The sequence below is a fragment of the Schistocerca serialis genome, chromosome 3 (genome assembly GCF_023864345.2).
Source record: "Schistocerca serialis cubense isolate TAMUIC-IGC-003099 chromosome 3, iqSchSeri2.2, whole genome shotgun sequence".
NCBI lineage: Eukaryota > Metazoa > Arthropoda > Insecta > Orthoptera > Acrididae > Schistocerca > Schistocerca serialis.
Genome location: NC_064640.1, coordinates 866,620,712 through 866,647,326, shown reverse-complemented (window position 1 = coordinate 866,647,326; position 26,615 = coordinate 866,620,712). Strand labels below are relative to the sequence as shown.

At 43.4% G+C, this 26,615-nt stretch overlaps 1 protein-coding gene and 1 non-coding gene across 3 annotated transcripts in view; one reads left to right on the top strand and one right to left on the bottom strand.

The window, feature by feature from the left end:
• The window catches only part of LOC126471007 (uncharacterized), a 131,832-nt gene that overhangs the window by 83,721 nt on the left and 21,496 nt on the right, over positions 1 to 26,615 (top strand). Inside the window, exons 4-5 of one of the 2 annotated variants that reach the window (XR_007586288.1) lie at positions 12,992 to 13,109; positions 22,117 to 22,241. Coding sequence is in view for 1 of the 2 variants with exons in the window: in XM_050099061.1 (XP_049955018.1) it covers positions 12,992 to 13,109 (118 nt within the window). In the remaining variant the exon portion in view is untranslated. The remainder of the gene's footprint in view (positions 1 to 12,991; positions 13,110 to 22,116; positions 22,242 to 26,615) is intronic. The other variant, XM_050099061.1, reaches the window with a different exon arrangement.
• Trnat-ugu (transfer RNA threonine (anticodon UGU)) lies at positions 19,512 to 19,586 on the bottom strand. Its single transcript has one exon. It is a non-coding gene; the product is annotated as a tRNA-Thr (tRNA).

Sequence of the window (26,615 nt, the reverse complement as noted above, 5' to 3'; positions counted from 1 at the left end):
TTCCCTACCAGTGCTACAAGCAATGTTACCATTTACTAAATCATTTATGTTGTTGTTGTTGTTGTTGTTGTTGTTGTTGTCTTCAGTCCTGCGACTGGTTAGATGCAGCTCTCCATGCTACTCTATCCTGTGCAAGCTTCTTCATCTCCCAGTACCTACTGCAACCTGCATCCTTCTGAATCTGCTTAGTGTATTCATCTCTTGGTCTCCCTCTACGATTTTTACCTTCCACGCTGCCCTCCAATACTGAATTGGTGATCCCTTGATGCCTCAGAACGTGTCCTACCAACCGATTCCTTCTTCTGGTCAAGTTGTGCCACAAACTTCTCTTCTCCCCAAACCTATTCAATACTTCCTCATTAGTTATGTGATCTACCCATCTAATCTTCAGCATTCTTCTGTAGCACCACATTTCGAAAGCTTCTATTCTCTTCTTGTCCAAACTATTTATCGTCCATGTTTCACTTCCATACATGGCTACACTCCATACAAATACTTTCAGAAATGACTTCCTGACACTTAAATCCATACTCGATGTTAACAAATTTCTCTTCTTCAGAAACGCTTTCCTTGCCATTGCCAGTCTACATTTTATATCCTCTCTACTTCGACCATCATCAGTTATTTTGCTCCCCAAATAGCAAAACTCCTTTACTACTTTAAGTGTCTCATTTCCTAATCTAATTCCCTCAGCATCACCCGACTTAATTCGACTACAATCCATTATCCTCGTTTTGCTTTTGTTGATGTTCATCTTATATCCGCCTTTCAAGACACTGTCCATTCCATTCAATTGCTCTTCCAAGTCCTTTGCTGTCTCTGACAGAATTACAATGTCATCGGCGAACCTCAAAGTTTTTATTTCTTCTACATGGATTTTAATACCTACTCCGAATTTTTCTTTTGTTTCCTTTACTGCTTGCTCAATATACAGATTGAATAAAATCGGGGAGAGGCTACAACCCTGTCTTACTCCCTTCCCAACCACTGCTTCCCTTTCATGTCCCTCGACTCTTATAACTGCCATCTGCTTTCTGTACAAATTGTAAATAGCATTTCGCTCCCTGTATTTTACCCCTGCCACCTTTAGAATTTGAAAGAGAGTATTCCAGTCAACATTGTCAAAAGCTTTCTCTAAGTCTATAAATGCTAGAAACGCAGGTTTGCCTTTCCTTAATCTTTCTTCTAAGATGAGTCGTAAGGTCAGTATTGCCTCACGTGTTCCAGTATTTCTACGGAATCCAAACTGATCTTCCCCGAGGTCGGCTTCTACTAGTTTTTCCATTCGTCTGTAAAGAATTCGTGTTAATATTTTGCAGCTGTGGCTTATTAAACTGATTGTTCGGTAATTTTCACATCTGTCAACAACTACTTTCTTTGGGATTGGAATTATTATATTCTTCTTGAAGTCTGAGGGTATTTCGCCTGTTTCATACATATTGCTCACCAGATGGTAGAGTTTTGTCAGGACTTGCTCTCCCAAGGCTGTCAGTAGTTCCAATGGAATGTTGTCTACTCTGGGGTCCTTGTTTCGACTCAGGTCTTTCAGTGCTCTGTCAAATTCTTCACGCAGTATCGTATCTCCCATTTCATCTTCATCTACATCCTCTTCCATTTCCATAATATTGTCTTCAAGTACATCGCCCTTGTATAGACCCTCTATATACTCCTTCCACCTTTCTGCTTTCCCTTCTTTGCTTAGAACTGGGTTTCCATCTGAGCTCTTGATGTTCATACAAGTGGTTATCTTATCTCCAAATGTCTCTTTAATTTTCCCGTAGGCAGTATCTATCTTAGCCCTAGTGAGATAAGCCTCTACATCCTTACATTTGTCCTCTAGCCATCCCTGCTTAGCCATTTTGCACTTCCTGTCGATCTCATTTTTGAGACGTTTGTATTCCTTTTTGCCTGCTTCATTTACTGCATTTTTATATTTTCTCCTTTCGTCAATTAAATTCAATATTTCTTCTGTTACCCAAGGATTTCTACCAGCCCTCGTCTTTTTACCTACTCGATCCTCTGCTACCTTCACTACTTCAACCCTCAAAGCTACCCATTCTTCTTCTCCTGTATTTCTTTCCCCCATTCCTATCAATTGTTCCCTTATGCTCTCCCTGAAACTCTGTACAACCTCTGGTTCTTTCAGTTTATCCGGGTCCCATCTCCTTAAATTCCCACCTTTTTGCAGTTTCTTCAGTTTTAATCTACAGTTCATAACCAATAGATTGTGGTCAGAGTCCACATCTGCCCCTGGAAATGTCTTACAATTTAAAACCTGGTTCCTAAATCTCTGTCTTACCATTATATAATCTATCTGAAACCTGCCAGTATCTCCCGGCTTCTTCCATGTATACAACCTTCTTTTATGATTCTTGAACCAAGTTTTAGCTATGATTAAGTTGTGCTCTGTGCAAGATTCTACCAGGCGGCTTCCTCTTTCATTTCTCTCCCCCAATCCATATTCACCTACTACTTTTCCTTCTCTCCCTTTTCCTACTACCGAATTCCAGTCACCCATGACTATTAAGTTTTCGTCTACCTTCACTATCTGAATAATTTCTTTGATTTCATCATACATTTCTTCAATTTCTTCGTCATCTGCAGAGCTAGTTGGCATATAAACTTGTACTACTGTAGTACGTGTGGGCTTCGTATCTATCTTGGCCACAAGAATGCGTTCACTATGCTGTTTGTAGTAGCTTACCCGCATTTCTATTTTCTTATTCATTATTAAACCTACTCCTGCATTACCCCTATTTGATTTTGTGTTTATAACCCTGTAGTCACCTGACCAGAAGTCTTGTTCCTCCTGCCACCGAACTTCACTAATTCCCACTATATCTAACTTTAACCTATCCATTTCCCTTTTTAAATTTTCTAACCTACCTGCCCGATTAAGGAATCTGACATTCCACGCTCCGATCCGTAGAACGCCAGTTTTCTTTCTCCTGATAACGACATCCTCTTGAGTAGTCCCCACCCGGAGATCCGAATGGGGGACTATTTTACCTCCGGAATATTTTACCCAAGAGGATGCCATCATCACTTAATCGTACAGTAAAGCTGCATGCCCTCGGGAAAAATTACGGTCGTAGTTTCCCCTTGCTTTCAGCCGTTCGCAGTACCAGCACAGCAAGGCCGTTTTGGTTATTGTTACAAGGCCAGATCAGTCAATCATCCTGACTGTTGCCCTTGCAACTATTGAAAAGGCTGCTGCCCCTCTTCAGGAACCACACGTTTGTCTGGCCTCTCAACAGATACCCCTCTGTTGTGGTTGTACCTACGGTACGGCTATCTGTATAACTGAGGCACACAAGCCTCCCCACCAACGGCAAGGTCCATGGTTCATGGGGGGGGGAGGGGGGGGGGGTTCATTTATGTATTTTATCAAAACTATCTAACTGTAGTTTTGGTAAAGCGCAACTCAATACACGATCATCATCTAAAATATTATGTTACTTTTGGACTTACACTGAATAATTTCAGCATTAGCTACGCGTACAAGTTTGCAGCTAATCACTTTTTCTTCGCACTTACTTTCACACACCGGTTATGGAGCCATACATAGTATTTGAGGAACCTAATCTCTTTCTCCTGGTCAATTTCGCAGACCTCTCAGAACCAACTTGAAGACGTTTTGCCACTTTTGCTTCCGCCAGTTTTAGTTTTATTAGACCTACTTTCGTTTTCTCATATTCTTTGTGAAGGAGGAGCCTGTTGTAACGACTACGGATGAGCTCGACAGCAGGTGATGTTATTCTGCCTCTTACTCTTTGTTTGTAGAATTGGAGTAGGGGAGATCTTGTGGGCCTTCTGACACTCTTCTACTACAGATTTATTTTGTGGGAGTTGAAAGATTCAGGAACACTTAAATTCTATTAGTTTGTCTTGATTTACCTGATAATTCTTGAATTGCCTGTTCACTCAGTTCTTCTTCTTCATTTCTAGCTTCTGCTTGTGGGTTGAATTTAGTCGCCACGAGGTCCGAATCAAGGAAAAACGTAAATACGATGGCCAGATTACAGTTCTGGAGAAGTCACTGATAGCATTTTGCACGGTCGCAGCCCTGCCATATAACTCTCGTAACAACTGAGAAATACTTATCTGACTAATATTGCTGTCAGGATTTGTGCGAAGCCATTTTTCATCTTTGTGGTTGTAATAATCTGTGGTTGTAATAAGCTGTAAGTGGCTTAAAAATGCAATGTCTAGTGTCTGTGGTCTATGAGTGGTTAGCTTCACAAACGAACATTTACTGTCTCAGAGCACAAAATATACTTTAACCACTCCACGCCAAAGTAATCAACTGTCTGTATAATTGTTCAAGTACAACAGCAGAATACAACCTAATACATTTTCTGTCCAACATGCGGCATCACCATGCAGATAGTATGCTAGATATGTTAGTGGTATATTTTAAAGGCGATACAATTTATAACAATTTACCCTACCCTCCGGCATGATCTGTATAATGACTTGTGGCTTATATGTGAAGATGTATATGTAGAATGTTAAAAAGATGCAACTGTCTACCGGTAGAAACAACTCCTGGCTCGACTATTAAAGCACACCATGCTTCAGCTAAGAGATACTCTCGTAACTTTTTTGTTTGTTTCATACACGAGCTCGTTTTTTTAGATTTGGATGTAAATGGGTGTAGTATGTAACTATAGTGCACTGGCAATTATATGTTGCTTGAAGAGCGTACCATGCTGATGGCTTTCTTCTGCTAGTATTTTTGTGTTCATTTCGCGTCAACCTTAAAAATGTGGTTTTAATAGAATGTGTGGAATTGGTTCAAATGGCTCTGAGCACTATGGGACTTAACAGCTGTGGTCATCAGTCCCCTAGAACTTAGAACTACTTAAACCTAACTAACCTAAGGACATCACACACATCCATGCCCGAGGCAGGATTCGAACCTGCGACCGTAGCAGTCGCGCGGTTCCGGACTGCGCGCCTAGAACCGCGAGACCACCACGGCCGGCAATGTGTGGAATGCATTTAAATTTAAGTAACAGTATTATTTTTCCACTTTAAGGTGAAAGTTGTGCTTTCGCCCCTCATTGTTTATTGTCTGAAGTAAAATGACTAATACAGGATGATAAGTGCAAGGGAACGCCCATCAATAGGGAAAAAATTCACTTAGTGCCCAAAGACAATACAAATAATAAATTGTTGGAACAAATTGGATGGGTTAAATAACCATAGGCAAATTTATGCAGTGGTATGAAGGAGGATGGATGCGTAAATTAATTTGTAGGGAACGCGAATCTAAGACTTTCACTTGTTAGAAGAATTCTGGAAGAATATATCACATCTTCAATGGAAACCGTACGCAAGATCCTCTGAGATCCACTCTTGAGTATATTCAAATGTCAAGTGTCCAAAAGTTGAGGTGAAGAAACAGGTCAAAGGAATTCTGAACCTTAAGTGAAAGAAAGACGAAGTTCTTCTCAAGCGAATTTAGAGCATTAGTATTTTAAACCAACCTTAGAAAAATTCTTCTGCCTACTTTGTAAACACGTTTCACGTAAGATGCATACGCAAGTGCAACAGGAAATGGAGCTCTGAAGTAATGGTGCGATGGATCCTCCGTACTACAAATCATCAGCCATTTTTTATCCAGTGTAGATATGGGTTCCTTCTAGACTCATCTACATGTCTCAGTCATGAGCTTAACACATTCAGTATTTTCCCCTTCTTGCTTCCTGTAGCCAATTGAAATGAATCGTTGTCTAGATCGTTTCTATTGAGAAGAAGCCTACGAAGAATTTTCCTACTGCATTCTCCCTCAGTTCGTCTAACTATATGCTTAGTCGATTAACATTTCCATTTCGTAACAGACACTGTGGTAGCATCAACTTTAGACTTATTTGTCTTCCGGCCCCTTACAGCTGCGTCCAACAATTTCCTTTCCATGCCATTTGGGAAAGTCTTACATTTTTTTATAAGGTTTGTGTATTTCAAGTCCACAGACCATTGTCAAATGCTAAAACTACATTAAACACATGATCTAAAGATTCAGCTTTAAGCACAATGGTAACCAGCTTAACCTCATACGATCTCCATAATGAAATCCAAATCTTTTCTGTCTACTGGCTATTTTTTTCACTGTCCATTAAATCGTTATTTTCAGTTTTTCTACGTATGCGTGTGTTGTTGCTCGATTACAGGAAAGTGTAAGATACCTTATCCGTAGGGAAGTCAATATATTCAAGAACTGTGTATAATTTCGTAGGTTTTAGTTGAGCTTTCTACACCTTCAGCTACAAACTGTTTCCAGTGATTTATTTCACTGGTTGAACGCAGTCTACTCGAATTAAGTGTCATTGTGCGGGAAAAATATTAATATTCCGTTTACTCAAAACGAAAAACAAATAGGTGGTCACTGTTTGCCCTTACCGAATTCTGCTCAGATTATGGTCATACCATACTAATAATGCAAACAGATGCGTTATTTATAATTACTTACAACACACTGAAAAATGTAAATGCACCAGGTAATCATCTTATTGGAACACCAAATAAGAAAACTACGTAATTAATTTATTACTTACTGACATAAATGGTACCTTGTGACATAAAAGATAGAAAAAGTAGCTATTCAGAAATAGACATTCAATGCCCGCCTTACTGCAGCAAGCATAACTTTATTAGTTAGGGAAATAAGAAAGGGAGATTAATGTTTAATGTCCCGTCGACGCCAAGATTAGAGACGGAGCACAAGCTCGCCAAGACAAGGATAAGGAAAGAAATGTTGTATAAGGTTATAATATGACATCTTCCTTATACTAATACGAAATTTGCTGCAAATAGTATATTTCTTGTTGTATTCGTCTAGATGGAGTGATGTCCATAAAACATCTTGGAACATAATTTCTGTTATTTACTGTGTTGTTACTATGGGTTATGTATTTACCTTGTACAGAAAAGTCGTGTTACTGTTTGGCAGTTGTAAAATGACAGATAATGCATCAATGGAACGATCTATCATTTGACAACTGTCAAAGAGTAACACAAAATTTCTGTAGAGGCTAAATACATGACTCATATTAACAACGCAGTAAATAAAGGAAATTACGTTTCCAAGATGTTTTATGGACGTCACTCCATCTAGACGAAAGCCTGAAAATGGCTGCCGAAACAAGCTTGTCTTGAAGGAAACCAAAATATGGCCTGCCGGAAGGGGCATTGAAACCTGCACCACCCGAATGCTAGTTTAGTGGCAGTAAGGAGTATATCAGGTGTCCCTGCCCAGGTGCATTTTCTCTAGTGTTTCTGCACGTGCTTACAATTTAAGCGTTTGCAATATGTAGACAGTCATCTCATTAAGTATCTCGCGCGACGCCAGGTGTCAACGGAAAACACCAGCGCGTAGGAAAGAAAACTTTCTTCCAGAATTTTAGGTGTTCGTTCCAAAGAGTGGTCCCAAATTAGACTAAGACTACATTCAGTTTAAGCGCTTATATCTGTATACGTATACCTCGCCCAGGTTGCCCCTTCACGCGTGTCGGTCTACGCTGCGCCGTCTTGCTACCGCCGAGCTGCAGTACAACTCAAGACATTCATGGAACGCAGGTTATTCTCCCTGTTTTGCAGCCCCTATTAATACATATCGTTCAACCGAATACAGTACTACACTAACATGACAACGTTCTATCGCAAGGGTACATGAACTTCTACTTTTCTGAAATTTATTTTATAATGTGAAACATGCGATGAGCATTACTTATTTGGGTTGACCCCATCCAAACATTGCAAAACCCAAATTTCAGATCCATAGTACTAGACGACTGACGAGAGAAAGTCCCAATCGCAACGCCCTCAAATTGAATGGTAAAATGACTCACTGGATAACCCGTCAAAAACTGAACACAGATCAGGCAAGAAAACCGGAAGAAGGTGTACTGAACTGTGAAAAAAGAAGCAAAATAGAAACAGCGAACGGTTCAGGCTCAAAATATGTAACACCAAGCGCACTGTAAGAATCACGGCGTCATGGTTGTATGGTCATAGCGTTGGACTCAAATCTCCCTCGTGCCTCATTCTTTTTTTTCACAAAATTATGAACTTTCCGTCCGGTGATCGATGTGTCTTTGCTTCTGTAGTCTCGGCAATCGTCATGCTATACATTGAGTCATGAGGTAAGAATATATTACCGTCATAATTAAATGTGATGGATAGTGAGAGCAGGCGATATGCTGCATAGACCTCTCACAGAAATGAAAACAACAAATAAACGGGTGTGAACTATGTTACAACAAAGGAATTGAAGAGTCAAAACTTCCAAAACGGAATGCAAGAGCCATAACGTGGGATACTTGTGTAGAACAAACAAGAGGTACGTAGTACGTACCTCTAGAGGTCTCTTCCTTACACCTCGCTGTTGCAGACGGTCGTTACACCACGACATAGACAAAGGTTTAAATACAGCGAATAGACACATCAATGACCGGACGGACAGTTCATAATTCAGTAAAAAAAAAGAAAAGAAAAAATTTCCCCCTTCGCAGAGTAACACCGTCACCATACAATCAAGACGACGTGGTTATTTAAATTTGCTTGATGTTGCACACCTTGAGTTTGGACCGTTACCTGTTCGATTTTGCTTGTTTTCTTCACAGTCCAGTACACCTTCCTCCTGTTTTCATGCTTGATCTGTGTTCAGTTTTTGACGGGCTTTCCACTGGTCCATCTTAACAGTAAATCTGAGGGGAATGCGATGGGGAGTTTCCTAGTAAACCAGTGCGCGGTAACCCGATTACATCCACAGATTGCCTTTCTAACGGCTTCCAGGGGAACAAAAATTTAGTTTTCAATATTTCATACATTTATTGTCCAAATCTGAACGTTTAAAATGTTGTCATCATCTACTCATTAAGAGGTTTAAGTAAGACGAGTTTTAGTGTTAGAAAGTGTGTATGCAGAATGATTCTGCAATGATACTACAAACTTTCAGCGCTGGTGGAGAGGGTAAATGTACCAGTTTTAACTAAGGGATCCTGGTCCGGAAACGAGTGAATCGAAAGTTATAAGCGACAATTGTTCTGTTAAAGTGGAATACGAGTTCATGTACCGGTACTGTCGTTGCTAAGATTATAGCACAGGAAATTTCCAGAGGTGGTAGCTTGGACCAATGCAAGAAAAAAACTGTCTAGTAAACATGGACTCTAAAATGCATTCCTTAAGGCCTATGAGAACTTGTTCATCTTCGATACTGCGAAAAACATCTCTTCCACTACAAACTCTTTGGTTTCCATATTTTTGGAGGTGGTAGTATGGAACAAAAGAAGGAAAAAATGACCAGGGCTCTAAAATGCATACCTTAAGCGTTATGAGCACTTGTTCATCTCCGCTACTGTGGAACACATCTCTTCTACTGAACAAGTGTTCATAGCTCTTAAGGTATATATTTTACAGACCGTGTTTACTAGACATTTTTGTCTTGTTTTGGTCCATATTACCATCTCTGAAAGTTGTCCATCCTACAATCTTAGCAACAACAGTGCCGGTACATGTGATCCTCTGTCAGAGGTATCAGAACGAGTTTCGCTTGTAACTTTCGACTCTGTTGTTTCTGGGCCGGGGTTCCCACTATTTGAGAATGAGAGAACTTAGCGCCTTCCAACAAACACTGCATATAATTTCAAACTTACGCAATATATTCCCGTTGACGTCCCGCACAAAATAATGAAAGGAAAAAGTTTATCGCTCACCACTTTTTCGTTGTTCGAGTAGTAAATCTTCAACATCAGCCACGACTTTTTAACTTACTACTTCTTTACTACGAACTCCATTCGCAACACATTTTGCAGACAGTATCCATATACACTCCTGGAAATTGAAATAAGAACACCGTGAATTCATTGTCCCAGGAAGGGGAAACTTTATTGACACATTCCTGGGGTCAGATACATCACATGATCACACTGACAGAACCACAGGCACATAGACACAGGCAACAGAGCATGCACAATGTCGGCACTAGTACAGTGTATATCCACCTTTCGCAGCAATGCAGGCTGCTATTCTCCCATGGAGACGATCGTAGAGATGCTGGATGTAGTCCTGTGGAACGGCTTGCCATGCCATTTCCATCTGGCGCCTCAGTTGGACCAGCGTTCGTGCTGGACGTGCAGACCGCGTGAGACGACGCTTCATCCAGTCCCAAACATGCTCAATGGGGGACAGATCCGGAGATCTTGCTAGCCAGGGTAGTTGACTTACACCTTCTAGAGCACGTTGGGTGGCACGGGATACATGCGGACGTGCATTGTCCTGTTGGAACAGCAAGTTCCCTTGCCGGTCTAGGAATGGTAGAACGATGGGTTCGATGACGGTTTGGATGTACCGTGCACTATTCAGTGTCCCCTCGACGATCACCAGTGGTGTACGGCCAGTGTAGGAGATCGCTCCCCACACCATGATGCCGGGTGTTGGCCCTGTGTGCCTCGGTCGTATGCAGTCCTGATTGTGGCGCTCACCTGCACGGCGCCAAACACGCATACGACCATCATTGGCACCAAGGCAGAAGCGACTCTCATCGCTGAAGACGACACGTCTCCATTCGTCCCTCCATTCACGCCTGTCGCGACACCACTGGAGGCGGGCTGCACGATGTTGGGGCGTGAGCGGAAGACGGCCTAACGGTGTGCGGGACCGTAGCCCAGCTTCATGGAGACGGTTGCGAATGGTCCTCGCCGATACCCCAGGAGCAACAGTGTCCCTAATTTGCTGGGAAGTGGCGGTGCGGTCCCCTACGGCACTGCGTAGGATCCTACGGTCTTGGCGTGCATCCGTGCGTCGCTGCGGTCCGGTCCCAGGTCGACGGGCACGTGCACCTTCCGCCGACCACTGGCGACAACATCGATGTACTGTGGAGACCTCACGCCCCACGTGTTGAGCAATTCGGCGGTACGTCCACCCGGCCTCCAGCATGCCCACTATACGCCCTCGCTCAAAGTCCGTCAACTGCACATACGGTTCACGTCCACGGTGTCGCGGCATGCTACCAGTGTTAAAGACTGCGATGGAGCTCCGTATGCCACGGCAAACTGGCTGACACTGACGGCGGCGGTGCACAAATGCTGCGCAGCTAGCGCCATTCGACGGCCAACACCGCGGTTCCTGGTGTGTCCGCTGTGCCGTGCGTGTGATCATTGCTTGTACAGCCCTCTCGCAGTGTCCGGAGCAAGTATGGTGGGTCTGACACACCGGTGTCAATGTGTTCTTTTTTCCATTTCAGGAGTGTACATTATGTAATCAAAAGTATCCTGACACCTGGCTGAAAATGACTTACAAGTTCGTGGAGCCCGCCATCAGTAATGCTGGAATTCAGTATGGTTTTGGCCTACTCTTAGCCTTGATGACAGCTTCCACTCTCGCAGGCATACGTTCAGTCAGGTGCTGGAAGGTTTCTTGGAGTACGGCAGCCCATTCTTCACGGAGTGCTGCACTGAGAAGAGGTATCGATGTTGGTCGGTGAGGCCTGGCACGAAGTAGGCGTTCCAAAACATCCCAAAGGTATTCTGTAGGATTCCGGTAAGGACTCTGTGCAGGCCAGTCCATTACAGGTATGTTATTGTCGTGTAACCACTCCACCACAGACCATGCATTATGAACAGCTGCTCCGTTGTGTTGAAAGATGCAATCGTCATCCCCGTATTGCTCTTCAACAGTGGGAAGCAAGAAGGTGCTTATAAATCAATGTAGGCCTGTGCTGTGATAGTGCCACGCAAAACAACAAGGGGTGCAAGCCCCCCCCCCCCCCGCCCCCCCCCGCCATGAAAAACATGACCACACTATAACACCACCGCCTCCAAATTTTACTTCTGACTCTACACACGCTGGCATTCGCCATACCCACAGCCTGCTATCGGATCGCCACATTGTGTACCGTGATTCGTCACTCCACACAACGTTTTTCCTCTGTTCAATCGACCAATGTTTCCGCTCCTTACACCAAGCGAGGCGTCGTTTAGCATTACCGGCGTCATGTGTGGCTTATGAGCAGCCGCTCGACCATCAAAACCAAGTTTTCTCAACTCCCGCCTAACTGTCATAGTACTTGCAGTGGATCCTGATGCAGTTTGGAATTATTGTGTGATGGTCTGGATAAATGTCTGCCTATTACACATTACGAACCTCTTCAACTATCGGCGGTCCCTGTCAGTCAGCCGGCCGGTGTGGCCGTGCGGTTCTAGGCGCTTCAGTCTGTAACCACGTGATCACTACGGTCGCAGGTTCGAATCCTGCCTCGGGCATGGATGTGTGTGATGTCCTTAGGTTAGTTAGGTTTAAGTAGTTCTAAGTTCTAGGGGACTGATGACCACAGATGTTAAGTCCTATAGTGCTCAGAGCCATTTGAACCATTTTTTTCTGTCAGTCGACAGACGAAGTCGGCCTGTACGCTTTTGTGCTGTACGTGTACCTTTACGTTTCCACTTCACTATCACATCGGAAACAGTGTACCTAGGGATGTTTAGGAATGTGAAAGTCTCGCGTACAGACGTATGACACAAGTGACACCCAATCGCCTCAGCACGTCCGAAGTCCATGAGTTCCGCAGAGCGTCCCATTCTGCTCTCACAATGTCTAATGACTATTGAGGTCGCTGATATGGAGTACCTGGCAGTAGGTGGCAGTACAATGCACCTAACATGAAAAATGTATATTTTTGCGGATGTCCGGATACTTTTGATCACATAGTGTATGTCACAGAATGGAGCTGCAAAATTATAATAATATGCGACACGTAGTTCAGAATATTCGACTTCATAAACACTGAGATGCGTGAAAATCTAGCTTTTGCTTAAAATGGAGAGCAAATTAGACACGATTTACTTCGCCAGCGTTTGAGAATGACAGCCCTTAGCGACTTCCGACAAATTTCAAACCTTTTCTTCACATTTTCTCGGTTACATGGTTGACATCCGGTGTAGCGAACCAAGGTATGTATATTGAGAGTGTTTTTCTTTTTCTGTCTCAGGGAACGCAGACGATGGAACCATGAACGTTGCCACCAGAGATGCAGACAACTCTGACAGCGAGGACCGTCAGTCGGTGGCAAATTACGTCGTCTTTCTTGACAACTGTTTGTGTTCCTGGTGAGTTTTTGCCCATTTCTGTGACATCTTATTTGACTGCATAAGTTCCAGAAGAATGAATGTAATTTCTATGCTAGCGTATGTGAAATTCTTTTGATGCGTCCCATCACAATTTCCTCTATGCATCACCATAATCTCTGGGTTGTGTCTTTGACCCAAGATTGCTCGGTCCCAGGTTTTTCCCAGTCACTGCTTAGATTTGAATAAAAATGTGACAGAAGACTCCCGGCATAAACAGTGGCACTCACTCTAGCAAAAGAACTTTTTCAAAGAGAGGGCAGGAATTACAGGACAACCTCTAGCACTTGGGGTGGGAAATGCCCCTAAAGGCGGAAGAATCAGCCACGATCAACGGCATGGGGTTCAGAAGCCAATGGAAACCACTGCATTAAAGACACATAACGCGTAGCCACAGAAAATGTGGCAAGTAGTAGAAGAAAATGTCAGATGATCATGAAATACGCAGCTTGTAGAGATCGTTGATGTGAGCGTGGCACGCAGGAGCCCAGCAGTGGAATGTGCTATCTGGCTGCCACGATTATGGGCTCAACACACAAACAACATCGAAACTGGTGTCATCCTTCTATTCCCTTAACCCAGCAAATTGCGAATCATAGTAATTCAGTAAGTTCTGTGACCTCAAAACTGCACTGAATGAAAATAAGAGCAGTTCTCATTAGTTCATTGTCGCACAAATTAATCACATATCGTTCCATGCAGGGGCACCTGATTTACAGTGGAACGCCGTCACAGTAAGAGCACAATTCTGCTATGCAAAAAAAAAAGGGTCATCTTCATAATTTAGCGAGGGTCACCTGAAATGAAATGTTGGACAATAAAAAGGGGGGAACGGGGAAACAAATCAATTCTTTCAAACACTGGATTTATTTTCTCCAAATTGCTTCACAATTAAAATGAATATTTATATGCGATTGAGACGAAAATGCTTGCTAATTTGAACCTCAACGAAATTAGCAGTAAACTCTGAAAAATCTAACAGATTATACACTACTGGCCATTAAAATTGCTACACTACGAAGATGACGTGCTACAGATGCGAAATTTAACCGACAGGAAGAAGATGCTGTGAGATGCAGATGATTAGCTTTTCAGAGCATTCACACAAGGTTGGCGCCGGTGGCGACACCTACAACATGCTGACATGAGGAAAGTTTCCAACCGATTTGTCATACACAAACAGCAGTTGACCGGCGTTGCCTGGTTAAACGTTGTTGTAATACCTCGTGTAAGGACGAGAAATGCGTACCATCACGTTTCCGACTTTTGTAGCCTATCGCGATTGCGGTTTATTGTATCGCGACATTGCTGCTCGCGTTGGTCGAGATCCAATGACTGTTAGCAGAATATGGAATCAGTGGGTTCAGGAGGGTAATACGGAACGCCGTGCTGGATCCCAACGGCCTCGTATCACTAACAGTCGAGTTGACAGGCATCTAATCCGCATGGCTGTAACGGATCGCGCAACCACGTCTCGATCCCTGAGTGAACAGATGGGGACGTTTGCAAGACAACAACCATCTGCACGAACAGTTCGACGACGTTTGTAGCAGCATGGACTATCAGCTCGGAGACCATGGCTGCGGTTACCCTTGACGCTGCGTCACAGACAGGAGCGCCTGCGATGGCGTACTCAACGACGAACCTGGGTGCACGAATGGCAAAAGGTCACTTTTTCGGATGAATCCAGGTTCCGTTTACAGCATCATGATGGTCGCATCCGTGTTTAGCGACATCGCGGTGAACGCACATTGGAAGCGTGTATTCGTCATCGCTATACTGCCGTATCACCCGGCGTGATGGTATGGAGTGCCATTGGTTACACGTCTCGGTCCCCTCTTGTTCGCATTGACGGCACTTTGAACAGTGGACGTTACATTTCAGATGTGTTACGACCCGTGGCTCTACCATTCATTCTATCCCTGCGAAAACCTACATTTCAGCGGGATAATGTACGACCGCATGTTGCAGGTCCTGTACGGGCCTTTCTGGATACAGAAAATGTTCGACTGCTGCCCTGGCCAACACATTCTCCAGATCTCTCAGCAACTGAAAACGTCTGGTCAATGGTGGCCGAGCAATTGGCTCGTCGCAATACGCCAGTCACTACTCTTGATGTGCTGTGATATCGTGTTGAAGCTGCATGGGCTGCTGTACCTATAAACGCCATCGAAGCTCTGGTTGACTCAATGGCCAGGTGTATCAAGGCCGTTATTACAGCCAGAGGTGATTGTTCTGGGTACTGATTTCTCAGGATCTATGCACCCAAATTACGTGAAAATGTAATCACATATCAGTTCTAGTATAATATATTTGTCCAATGAATACCCGTTTATCATCTGCATTTCTTCTTGGTGTAGCAATTTTAATGGCCAGTAGTGTTTTTCACAAAGACATGCACGTTGATGTGCTCAAAAGTACAATAAATGATTGCTTGAGTGAAGCTCGCTTGGGACACACTGTCCTCTTGACAAATGGCGGAATCCTTCAAATAAACAGAAGATTGCTATTTAACCACGAATGGCTTTTCAAAATCTGTTCAGATTCCAAACACAAGTTAAAATCGAATCCGAGATCCAAATAAGTAAAGACAATGAAAAGTTGTGGAATTACTCTCGCAAATTGTGATATGCCCAGGGCAAAAGCAGCAGCAGCGCCAAAATAGCGACACTTACTCGCTCGATTCAGCGAAAACTGCACCAGGCCGCGACCACGCACCTCTCTCTCTCTCTCGACGTGTCCTCTCTCCCACGCGTCACCACACAGCCTCCTCCACTTCTCGCTCCTCTCCACTAGCAGAAAAACACCGCTCGGAGGAGAGGATTCACAGCATTCACTACAGTGACGATCACCACCGCTTACAGTATACCCATCAACTGCCCAGAGGCTGGTACACTGTGTATGCTGTGTTGCCACTCATTGGTAGTAGGGATTCTAGGGGCATTCGGACCCAAAAGTGTGTCACCGATGACGTCATCAATGAGTCATGGGCTTTTCCCATCCCCTCCCCCCTTTGACAAAGGCCAATTGCCTTATGTATAAAATGACAAGAAATTCAAATTTTGGTGTGAAATTCAAAAATGGCAGTAAATTCAAAAAGTAGACTACCTGCATTAGTGTGTTTTGTACGGAATCAGGGTTGCTGTCCTAAGTATAAATTGGCAGGAAATACAAAATTGCGCATTGTCATGCTGGCTGGCCTGGAATATTGACCCTGACTCTATGATGTCACAATCCAGCTCTGACCTGTTGGGCTATTTATACCAGCATAAGATTCTGCTATACTGTCTGAGGCTGGAATACTGGCTCTGGCTCTATGATGACATAATCCAAATCGCTGGGAAATTCAAAATGGTGCATTGTCACGCTGGCTAACCTGGAATTCTGGGACAGGCTCTATGACATCACAATGCATTTCAGACCTGATGGACTACTTATAACAGTGTAGAATTCTGGTAAACTACCCAAGAGCTGGAATATGAGGACAGTTCAACTATGACGTCTCAATCCAGCTCGTATCTGTTGGGCTGTTAATAACTGTAATAACTGCGTGGAATTCTGGCGTACTGTCCAAGACTTGAGACACTGGCCCAGTCCTACTATAACATAAACATTTAAGCAAGTGTCACCCTAAATTTAACTTTGGAATGTCATACAGCATAGGCCTGTCTGTTGATCTGCTTGACATACTACTCCAACCTGCTATTCACACAGCGATCTTTGGTCACTGCGACTCATAACTCGAAGTTTGGCTCTGTCCACTTGCATCTTTATTTAAACAAACACTGGGAGAAGGAAAAGGCTCTTCCCGCCTCCACCATCTGTAAGCGTACCTACCGCTTGGAAGTTTGTGGTGAGTTCCTGTGGGAAAAAGCTGCTGCGGCCATCGGTTCCTACGCGTACCTACTAATTAATCTAACTTAAACTAACTTACGCTAAGGACAACACTCACCTTTGCCCGAGGGAGGGCTCGAACCCCCCGACGGGGAGAGCCGCGCAAACCGTGGCAAGGTGCCCGGCACTGCTTTACGCTGAGCTGGGCCACTTCCCCCATGTCCCAGAATCGTTAGCGCTAGGATTTTACCGGGAACAAGTCCCGCCCAGTCACCCCCAGTTTTCCCGGTCTTTGTTCGGCGCCTGGGCATCGTTGCAGTTGACCCACGCGGTTTACCGCGTTCGGCTGCACTTAGAGTGAATGTTAAATTAATATCTTGCTAGCTCTTAAATTTTGCCAGATAGTTAAAAGACACGTTACAAAAAACGTGCACAATTGGCCTCAGTTGTGCCAGGTACTTCCACAGCAAACATAAGAGAAAAAAATTTAGCACTGAATTATTTAAATACGATAACTCAGTATTCAGATGAATAGCCTATGAAGAAACGTACTTCTATGTGAGAAAAAGCACCCAAAGCTAAAACAGGAAAAACCTACCCTCAAAGAATAATTTGCTTGGAGAAAGAGGAACCACAGTATACTTGACACTTAAGTTTCAGAACTCAGACAGTATATGTGAAACAAGCACCAATGTTCATCATACTTCCAGAGGGCATCAAAATTACTTTGTTCTTGCTAGATCGATTCAAGCTGTTTTTGCGTGTTATTCATTGAATAGTTTTGCTGAAAAGTTTTAGGGATGGAAGAAGAGCTAGCAAAGCATGAAGGACCTTTTACAGCCGTGAAACACTGGAGCATTTATTTCCTCCATAACTGCTCTGTGACAAACATACACATCATCATTATTATTTTTAAAAATGGTTTGAATGACATTTACGAAATTAATAACTCTTTTGGTTAAAAAACAGACAGGACAAAGAATAACGACAGATTATTTTCCTGAGACGTTTGCAACAGCATATAGGACACTAATCACACAGAAACAGCCACATTTCTTTATAACCTCGTTTATAATGTGCAGGGATGGCACTGGAAGAATTTATTAGTTAAAATCACCCATTACCCATGCAAATACTAACGAAATATGTAATTTAAACAAATATCTTACTGCTTTCATTAGGCATTTCTACTTTATGGGATTCGTATATTCTTTCATTTTCGTGAGCTGCTATGAGGGCCTACATAAACAAAACGACTTTGACTTATTTCTACAAAACGTTGATTTTAGACAACGGAGTTATTCCACTGACTCCGTGGCTTTACAACCGACATGACAGATTCAAGACCATTGTTTTCGCATTGTATGTTTGCTGTTACCCTCAAATAAACGTATTATAATTAGTGAATTAGTTAATAAAAATTTGTCCTTATTGCCCTTAAAGAACATCACGTTATTTTTTTCTTTTCTATTGCTGGCGATGCTTTCAATTCTCTATAAATATATTTATTTCTTTAATAATGCACATTCATACTATATTACTATCCAGAAAAACTTAAATTTCTTATCATTACTGAATTTCATCACAGTGTAACATGTGTTGGACTGTGGCGATAACAACTTTGATGTAGATCCAGTTTGCAGAACTGGCGGCTGTTTAGGGGAGGGCCTTACACTACGGATAGGCGTGGAGGGGGATGAATAGGCGGGACTTGTTCCGGGTGAAATCCTAGCGCTAAGGGCACGTCCCATGTCCACTGGTGCTACGCTTAAATAACCTCCAACCCCACTCTGACATTACAATTTAAACAATTCACTCCTCCACAGCAGCTACCAAAAGTTCAAAATGTTAAAAAAATCCATTTACCCCAGTTTAAAATTATGAGAAGTCTGCTGACTGTTAAACTACAGAGCACTCGTTCTAACTTAAAAACTTATTACCCCACTGATGCAGCCTGTATGATTGTCAATATCACGTTTAGTAGGCATGGGAGAGGTATCCACATACTTCTGCATTAAAAAAAAGAAACCACCACACAGGGTAGGGTATCTTCCGCGCGCATCAGGCAGCGCTGGACACCTCCACCAAAGACCACGCAGAGCTGTGTAACACTTCAAGGATGTCTTCAAACCGTTGGCAAACCCAGGCACCAAATGCTGCAGGGCGTACGATGCACTGCTACGTACTAACCAGCTTTCACCTGCAAGTATAGAGCAGCAGGAGGCACGTCATACAGTGAGGAATGCAAGAGATCACGTCTCGTTACGTGGTCCTGCAGACTGCTTGCTCGGACCTCGCCACGCCCTGCACGACGTCACACGGTTCCACGAAAGCAACAAACCACGGTGTGTCCGCTTTCTCCTACACGAGGCGGGTCTAGAGCATCTGCCATCCCACCTTAAAGTCTGAGTCTGATATGAAGATGGCATCTGTTCTTTCGGACATGTCCGAAAGAACCGTGCAGCTTTCTAGAATGAGATTACAATTAAATCAACACCATTAGCTGCTGACGGGCGTTGATATACATCAACGACGACAGTTGAAAATGTGTGCCCCGACCGGGACTCGAACCCGGGATCTCCTGCTTACATGGTAGACGCTCTATCCATCTGAGCCACCGAGGGCACAGAGGGTAGTGCGAATGCAGGGATTTATCGCCGGCACGCTCCCCGTGAGACACACAATTCTCAACTTATAGTGCACACACTACAGTCGTAGTGCCCCTGTCATTATACCCATTAGTCGCGGCAGAAAATCCACCGAGTCCCGTCCGAAAGAACAGATACCATCTTCATATCGTTTAAGGCTAACCGGCTGATGACCTTCTTCAGTGCGGCTGCACACGATTTGCCTGAACTCTTACGGGACTCGGTGGACTGTCTGCCGCGAGTAATGGGTATAATGGCAGGGGCACACACTTGTGGACTATTAAGTTGAGAATGTGGGTCTCACGGAGAGCGTGCCGGCGATAAATTCCTGCAATCGCACTATCCTCTGTGCCCTCGGCGGCTAAGATGGATAGAGCGGATGCCATGTAAGCAGGAGATCCCGGGTTCGAGTCCCGGTTGGGGCACACATTTTTAACTGTCCCTGTTGATGTATATCAACCCCCGTCAGCAGCTAATGGTATTGATTTACTTGTCATTTCATTAAAGTTTGAGGGCTGAACTCAGCGTTGAAAACAGGGAATATCCATTGCTACGAACTCATGCATTCAATAATAACTCCTTTGTAATCATCTCGTATTTTGTTCATGTTGTAACATCTCGGAGCTGTATTTAACACATTGAAATCAGCGACAAGATAATAAATTTTCCACATAAATCTGAGAATTTCTGCGTCAAATCAATCTCCATCCTACGGATGGACATATACATCTAAGAATTAAATGTAATTATCACCTAGAAGATACACATGACAGCAATATTGTAACAGAATTTAGCATCTAAGAGTCCATCTCACTATGTGCTTTACAGTGCATACTTAACATCAGACGTCTCCATAGGATTTACAAATGGCGACAGGTGGTACACATACAGCAAGTAACTGAATTTTCGTGTCAGTTTTATGATAAAATCAACGAATAACGTATCGAAATCAGTGAAATTCCCACCTAAAGAAGTTATAGTCTTATGCTTTTAAAATTTCATATCGACAATACGGAATTTGACGTTGAAAACAGTAAAAATAATTTGAATTATCACTTTAAGATGAATCTGTGGCGGGAATACAAAGAACTGTGGTGCAGGTGTGTTCGGTGCTTTGTTTGGAATCCCGCTGCATGTGGTGGAGAAGAAATTCCACAAGACTGTGTTTATGATGACTCAATTCAGAGGCGTGTGGACAATTATTTCGCGAAACCTTAATGCTAAACTTTACAGAATCTAGAAGTGAGACAGACAACAGAACGATCCACATCTCATGTAAGCGCCTTGCTGAAGTATTGTTACTCAATTATGGGGATTTTATACGTAGGACATTCGACCTCTGTGAGGGGGGGGGGGAGGGAGAGGGGGGGGGGGAAATTCCATGACTGATTAATGACGTCTTAGATTATGTCATTGGTGACACAACTTTGGTCCCAAATAGCGTCAATGCCGATGATCCTTCTAATCGGCTGACATCGTCTGGGTAGTTAGATTTTGGAGTTTTCCCACACTGAACACGGCACAATTTTGGTGTCGCATATCTGCAACTTCTGACAGGAAACGCAGATTCGTCGCACCAGAAATGCTCAAGGGATGTGCGGTCTGCTAATCTTCCAAGACCGTTACCCCTTGTGGCCAACGGAAATCGCCCAGTGTGTGGCCACAACATTTCTGTGAACCAGCAGCTGAGCAGGGGAAACCTTGAGCCATTCCTGATTCATAGCGATGCTACCGACCAAAGTCCGTCACTGTACCGTACAGGCCTGCCTCAGCAAAGAGAAATTTGCAAATCTTACACCAGAAGCCGTAAACGGTGTATTTCCGTCCAGCATAGTTGAGAACATTAAGATGCCAATTTTACTTATTATCGTAAACCGATATTCGTGACAGTACTGTCACATCACCCCGTTACCTCATATTCTTGAAAGAATAAAACTCCCTGGATGGCGATCTCCGATCATCTCTGATTAATGGCTTCACAAGAGAACAAGAGAAACGAATTGTAATCCAAATTAATCACCAGAAATCGAAAAGGTCCAAAACTCCCAGCAATCTTCTATCCAATGATAAGAGGAAAAGCAAAAATTTGAACTAAGGGAAACTTCATCCCTGAATCAACGAAAAATTAGTACAACTGCATCTTTAGATTGGATTTTAGATTACAGGGTTGTAATAATGGGTAAAAAGAATTAATAACATTATCTGGCTACATCCCCAGTGTTTCAAATTATTTGAACATGTGAACGTTTATAAAAAATGAAATAATATTTCTCCCATTATTGGCTGCTGCATTTGGCCAGACACATGCATAAACTAAAATAAATAAATAAAATTTAAGCGTTAAATCATTGGAGCGTGATCAGCTCTTGTAAATGTTGGCTAGTGCCTTACTTGTTATTATAATGTCTCAGTGTGTAGCGTTGTGCATGTCCAGTCGTTAATAAAACAATAGAAACAAGTATTTATGCATAAGTATTTGTGTGGGCTAATTCTATACAAATTGGTAGCTCGGTGTGGGTACATCATTCGCCCTAGCTGGGAATGCCAGAGGGGCAACCCAAACGGCGAGCAGGCCGAGGCACGCCGAGACAAGAGGCACGCGACCTGCCGCCTTTTCGGGGATTAGTGTAAGGTAAGCGGTGCACTCGTCCCCTCTCTCTATCCTCGACGCTACCCTTTTGGGACGGTGTGCGGACATTTGCCACGCCGGACATTTGCCACGCCGGACATCTGCCACGATTTTACCTGCTCCGAAGGGTTGGGCCCCTTGTTTCCCCCTCGTCCTCCTCACCCGCCGCCCACCCCTGGAACTGCATTTAGTAACTTCACTTTAGTGGCACTGTCATCAGTAACATTACCGTCGCAGTCGCGCAGTAAAGTACTTACTGAGCCTTTCCGTTGGTTTACTTAACATAGGACCAGAATCTCTTTGGATTTTCCGCCACATTCCGTTGTGGAAACTATTAAATACATCTCGCACTGATATCCGCACCAAATTTCGAGCCTCAGTAAAACTTCGCCAATCTTGGAGGTTTTGCGCTCGTCTAAATTATACGTGCCTTTTTCGGTGCTCCTGCAGCAGCTTTCTGTCGTGTTTTGTGTACCGTGAGGAATCAGTTCCGTATCTTATTAATTTATTTTGTATGAATCTCTCGAGTGCGGTGATACTATTTCTTTGAAATTAAGCCACATATGGTCTTCACTTACATAGTTTGGAAGGATTGGAGACTGTCTCTTAGAAAGACGCCAACCGAATTTTTAGCTACTTTTATAAACAGATATATTTCGCGTTTAGTTTTGGTGAATTTCTTTGTTACGGAATTGAGCCTCACTACGACTATGTGTTCACTAATCCCTGTGTCAGTCGTTATGCTCAGGATTATTTGTGGCTAAGAGGTCAAGTGTGTTTTCGTAACCATTTACAATTTGAATGGCCTCGTGAACTAATTGTTCAAAATAGCTTTTAAAAAAGCATTTAGAACAATTACGGAATTGTTTTATATCTACAATAATGTCTGAAAAAGTATTTTTGTCAACATACGGAAGGTAGATTGAAGCCACTGCCAACTATAATTGTATGAGTAGGGTACCTATTTGTGATGAGACTCAAGTTTTCTGTGAACTGTTCAGTAACTGTTTCATCTGAGACCGGGGGCGGTAAATGGACCCAGCTATTAATTTATTCCGGTTGTCGAATATAAAATCTGCCAATACTAAGTCACAGGAACTATCTGCTTCAATGTCGCTTGTGAGCTGGAACCCACATTACATTATTTTTCCTTAAGTTGTGCTTCTTATTTCTGTTGTGCAGATCATTACAATTACGGCTTTTCCCTCCAAAACCTAGGATGCCTTCTCTGTGGCCCTATAAATACCAGAGCTAAACAATGTAGAACAACAACGTACGTTACAAGCATAGCATTCTGTATTACTTCATTTCCTTATTTCTAACATTTTAAAATTGTACGTCGACTTTAGATGACATGTCAATCAAAGATGTTCTTATCTCTATTTAGTGAACGTATTTTCAGTCATGTTTTGAACATTGTCCCGCTACACCTTATTAACTAATGTTTCGCCGCAAGGGATATCGGATTTTAGAGGATAAATTAATATGGAGTATGTCGTTCTTCTTTTCAAACATTCACATACCCATTTCTTCTTTCCTTATTGTCTTTTGGGCGTGCAGTTGTAGTAATTAAAGTAGGCACAAATGCAATGATCAAAAAGAAATGATTAGCGTACATTCGCATTCTCTTTACATCGTTCCTTTCTTGTTGCTCCCACGGCAATGGACTGTTTCTATCGCAATCAGTAAGCGTGAAAGGAAGCTACCGTACAGACAGAGGGATATATATTTATACTTGGCAGAACTAATTATGTACTGATATAATCGTCGGTATTGCTTTCGTTTCCTAAAAGTTATAAATATTTATATTTCGGAAAATAAACTCTGTATTTCGCCAAGATGTCGAAGAAGAAGGTCCCTTACGTACTGGTTGTATCGAGAAAGATGTGGAGACGGCGGTTTGAAAGCGGACAGAAGAAGTACGAGAAAGGGCGTCCCTTACCTGAGGGATCGCTACTCAAGCTACCTGCCGAAGGGGCAAGTGTGGCAAAGGTCCGGCGTGGCAAATGTCCGGCGCGGCAAATATCCAGCATTCTTTTGGGACACCTGTTGTCTTCAGGACCGACCGCACTACCGTTCCTGAAACATTCGAAGACCCCTGTGAGCCTAAGAAATCTTGCTTTTCTCCTTCTTTACAAATCCATCAGCCGATCCTGACATTTACTCTTAAGTGAAAGCGGTACCGTGGCGTTACTTTTACTATTTGAAACGATCTGCATAAAAAGAAGAAAAAGAAAACAAGCACTGTTTCCAATCCGAAAACAGACAGCGTAAAAGATGGATGTCAAATTATTTTGGGTAATGAAAGAAAGACGAATAACTCATGGTTATACCCAAAAAAAATTACATCTAAAATTACAGTTGGTATTCTCATTTTATATCAATCTTCGTAACAGGCAAATATGAACTAGAGTTTCTATATGATTGGTTCCGCAAGGGTGACTAAGTCTATTTGCTACATTTACGAAACAATTCGCTAAGGTGACGGTAAGAGCCTATACACACACGATCTCAACATAAACATCCAGGCTACCTGACTCAGCCCTCTCATTGCCTCAACTTGCGGCTGGCAAGGAAAATCACTAAGAAACACAGACGGCTGGCTGTTTCCCCAGGGCGTACACTCGCAGCCGCTGGAAATCCCAAGTACACTTTCGCAACATCACGTCAAAGAGCCCTCTCCCGTCAATAATGCATAAAGGCCATACCCTTCCGAACTCTATTAGTGGCCGAGATTAACGATCTCCCGAAACAGACTACTCCCGAATACTCATAATAACAAAGCACTGCTTTTTATACTCGGAACAGCCAATCAAACACTGACAAGTGACATGTACAAGATAATACAGAGAAATTAAGAAAGTGACGGAACGACACATGACATTTTATTACCCCTCGCTGTTGAAGCTTCTGAAACAAATGACGGTTCTCGAAGCTCGCCGCTGCATTACATCATCTACACAGGAGCGCCAAAGAAACTGGTATGGGCTTGCGTATTCAAATACAGATATGTGTAAACAGGCAGAATACGGCGCTACGATGGGCAACGCCTATATAAGACAACAAGTGTCTGGAGCAGCTGTTAGATCGGTTACTGCAGCTACAATGTCAAGTTATCAAGATTTAAGTGAGTTTGAACGTGGTGTTATAGTTGGCGCACAAGCGATGGGACACAGCATCTCCGAGGCAGCGATGAAGTGGGGATTTTCCTGTACGACAATTTCACGAGTGTACTGTGGCCGGCCGGTGTGGCCGAGCGGTTCTAGGTGCTTCAGTCTGGAACCGCACGACCGCTCCGGTCGCAGGTTCGAATCCTGCCTCGTGCATGGATGTGTGTGATGTCCTTAGGTTAGTTAGGTTTAAGTAGTTATAAGTTCTGGGGGACTGATGCCCTCAGATGTTAAGTCCCACAGTGCTCAGAGCCATTTGAACCATTTGAAGTGTACTGTGAATATCAGGAATCCGGTAAAACATCAAATCTCCGACATCGCTACGGCCGGAAAAACATCCTGCAAGGACAGGACCAACAGTGACTGAAGAGAATCGTTCAACGCGACAGAAGTGCAACCCTTCCGCAAATTGCTGCAGATTTCAATGCTGAACCATCAACAAGTGTCAGCGTGTGAAACATTCAACGAAACATCACTGATATGGGTTTTCGGAGCCGAAGGTCCACTCGTGTACCCTTGATGACTGCACGACACAAAGCTTTCGCCTCCGCCTGTGCCCGTCAACCCCGACATCGGACTGTTGATGAATGGAAACATATTGCCTGGTCGGACGAGCCTCATTTCAAACTGAATCGAGCGGATGGACATCTATGGGTATGGAGATAACCTCATGAATCCATGGACCCTGCATGTCTTCAGGGTACTGTTCAAGCTCGTGGGGGCTCTGTAATGGTGTGGGTCGTGTGCAGTTGGGGTGATACGGGACCCCTGATACGTCTAGATACGACTCTGACAAGTGACATGTACGTAAGCATCCTGTCTGATCACCTGCATCCATTCATGTCCATTGTGCATTCCGATGGACTTGGACAATTCCAGCAGGACAATGCGACACCCCACACGTCCAGAATTGCTACAGAGTGGCTCCAGAAACACTCTTCTGAGTTTAAACACTTCCGCTGGCCACCAAACTCCCCAGACGCGAACATTATTGAGCATATCTGGGATGCCTTGCAACTCTCACGGATTTATGGACAGCCGTTTAGGATTCACGGTGTCGATTCCCTCCGGCACTACTTTAGACATTGTCGAGTCATGCCGCGTCGTGTTGCGGCAGTTCTGCATGCTCGCGGGGGCCCTAAACGATATTAGGCAGGTGTACCAGTTTCTTTGGTTCTTCAGTGTACAACAGTCCGCAACATGCATT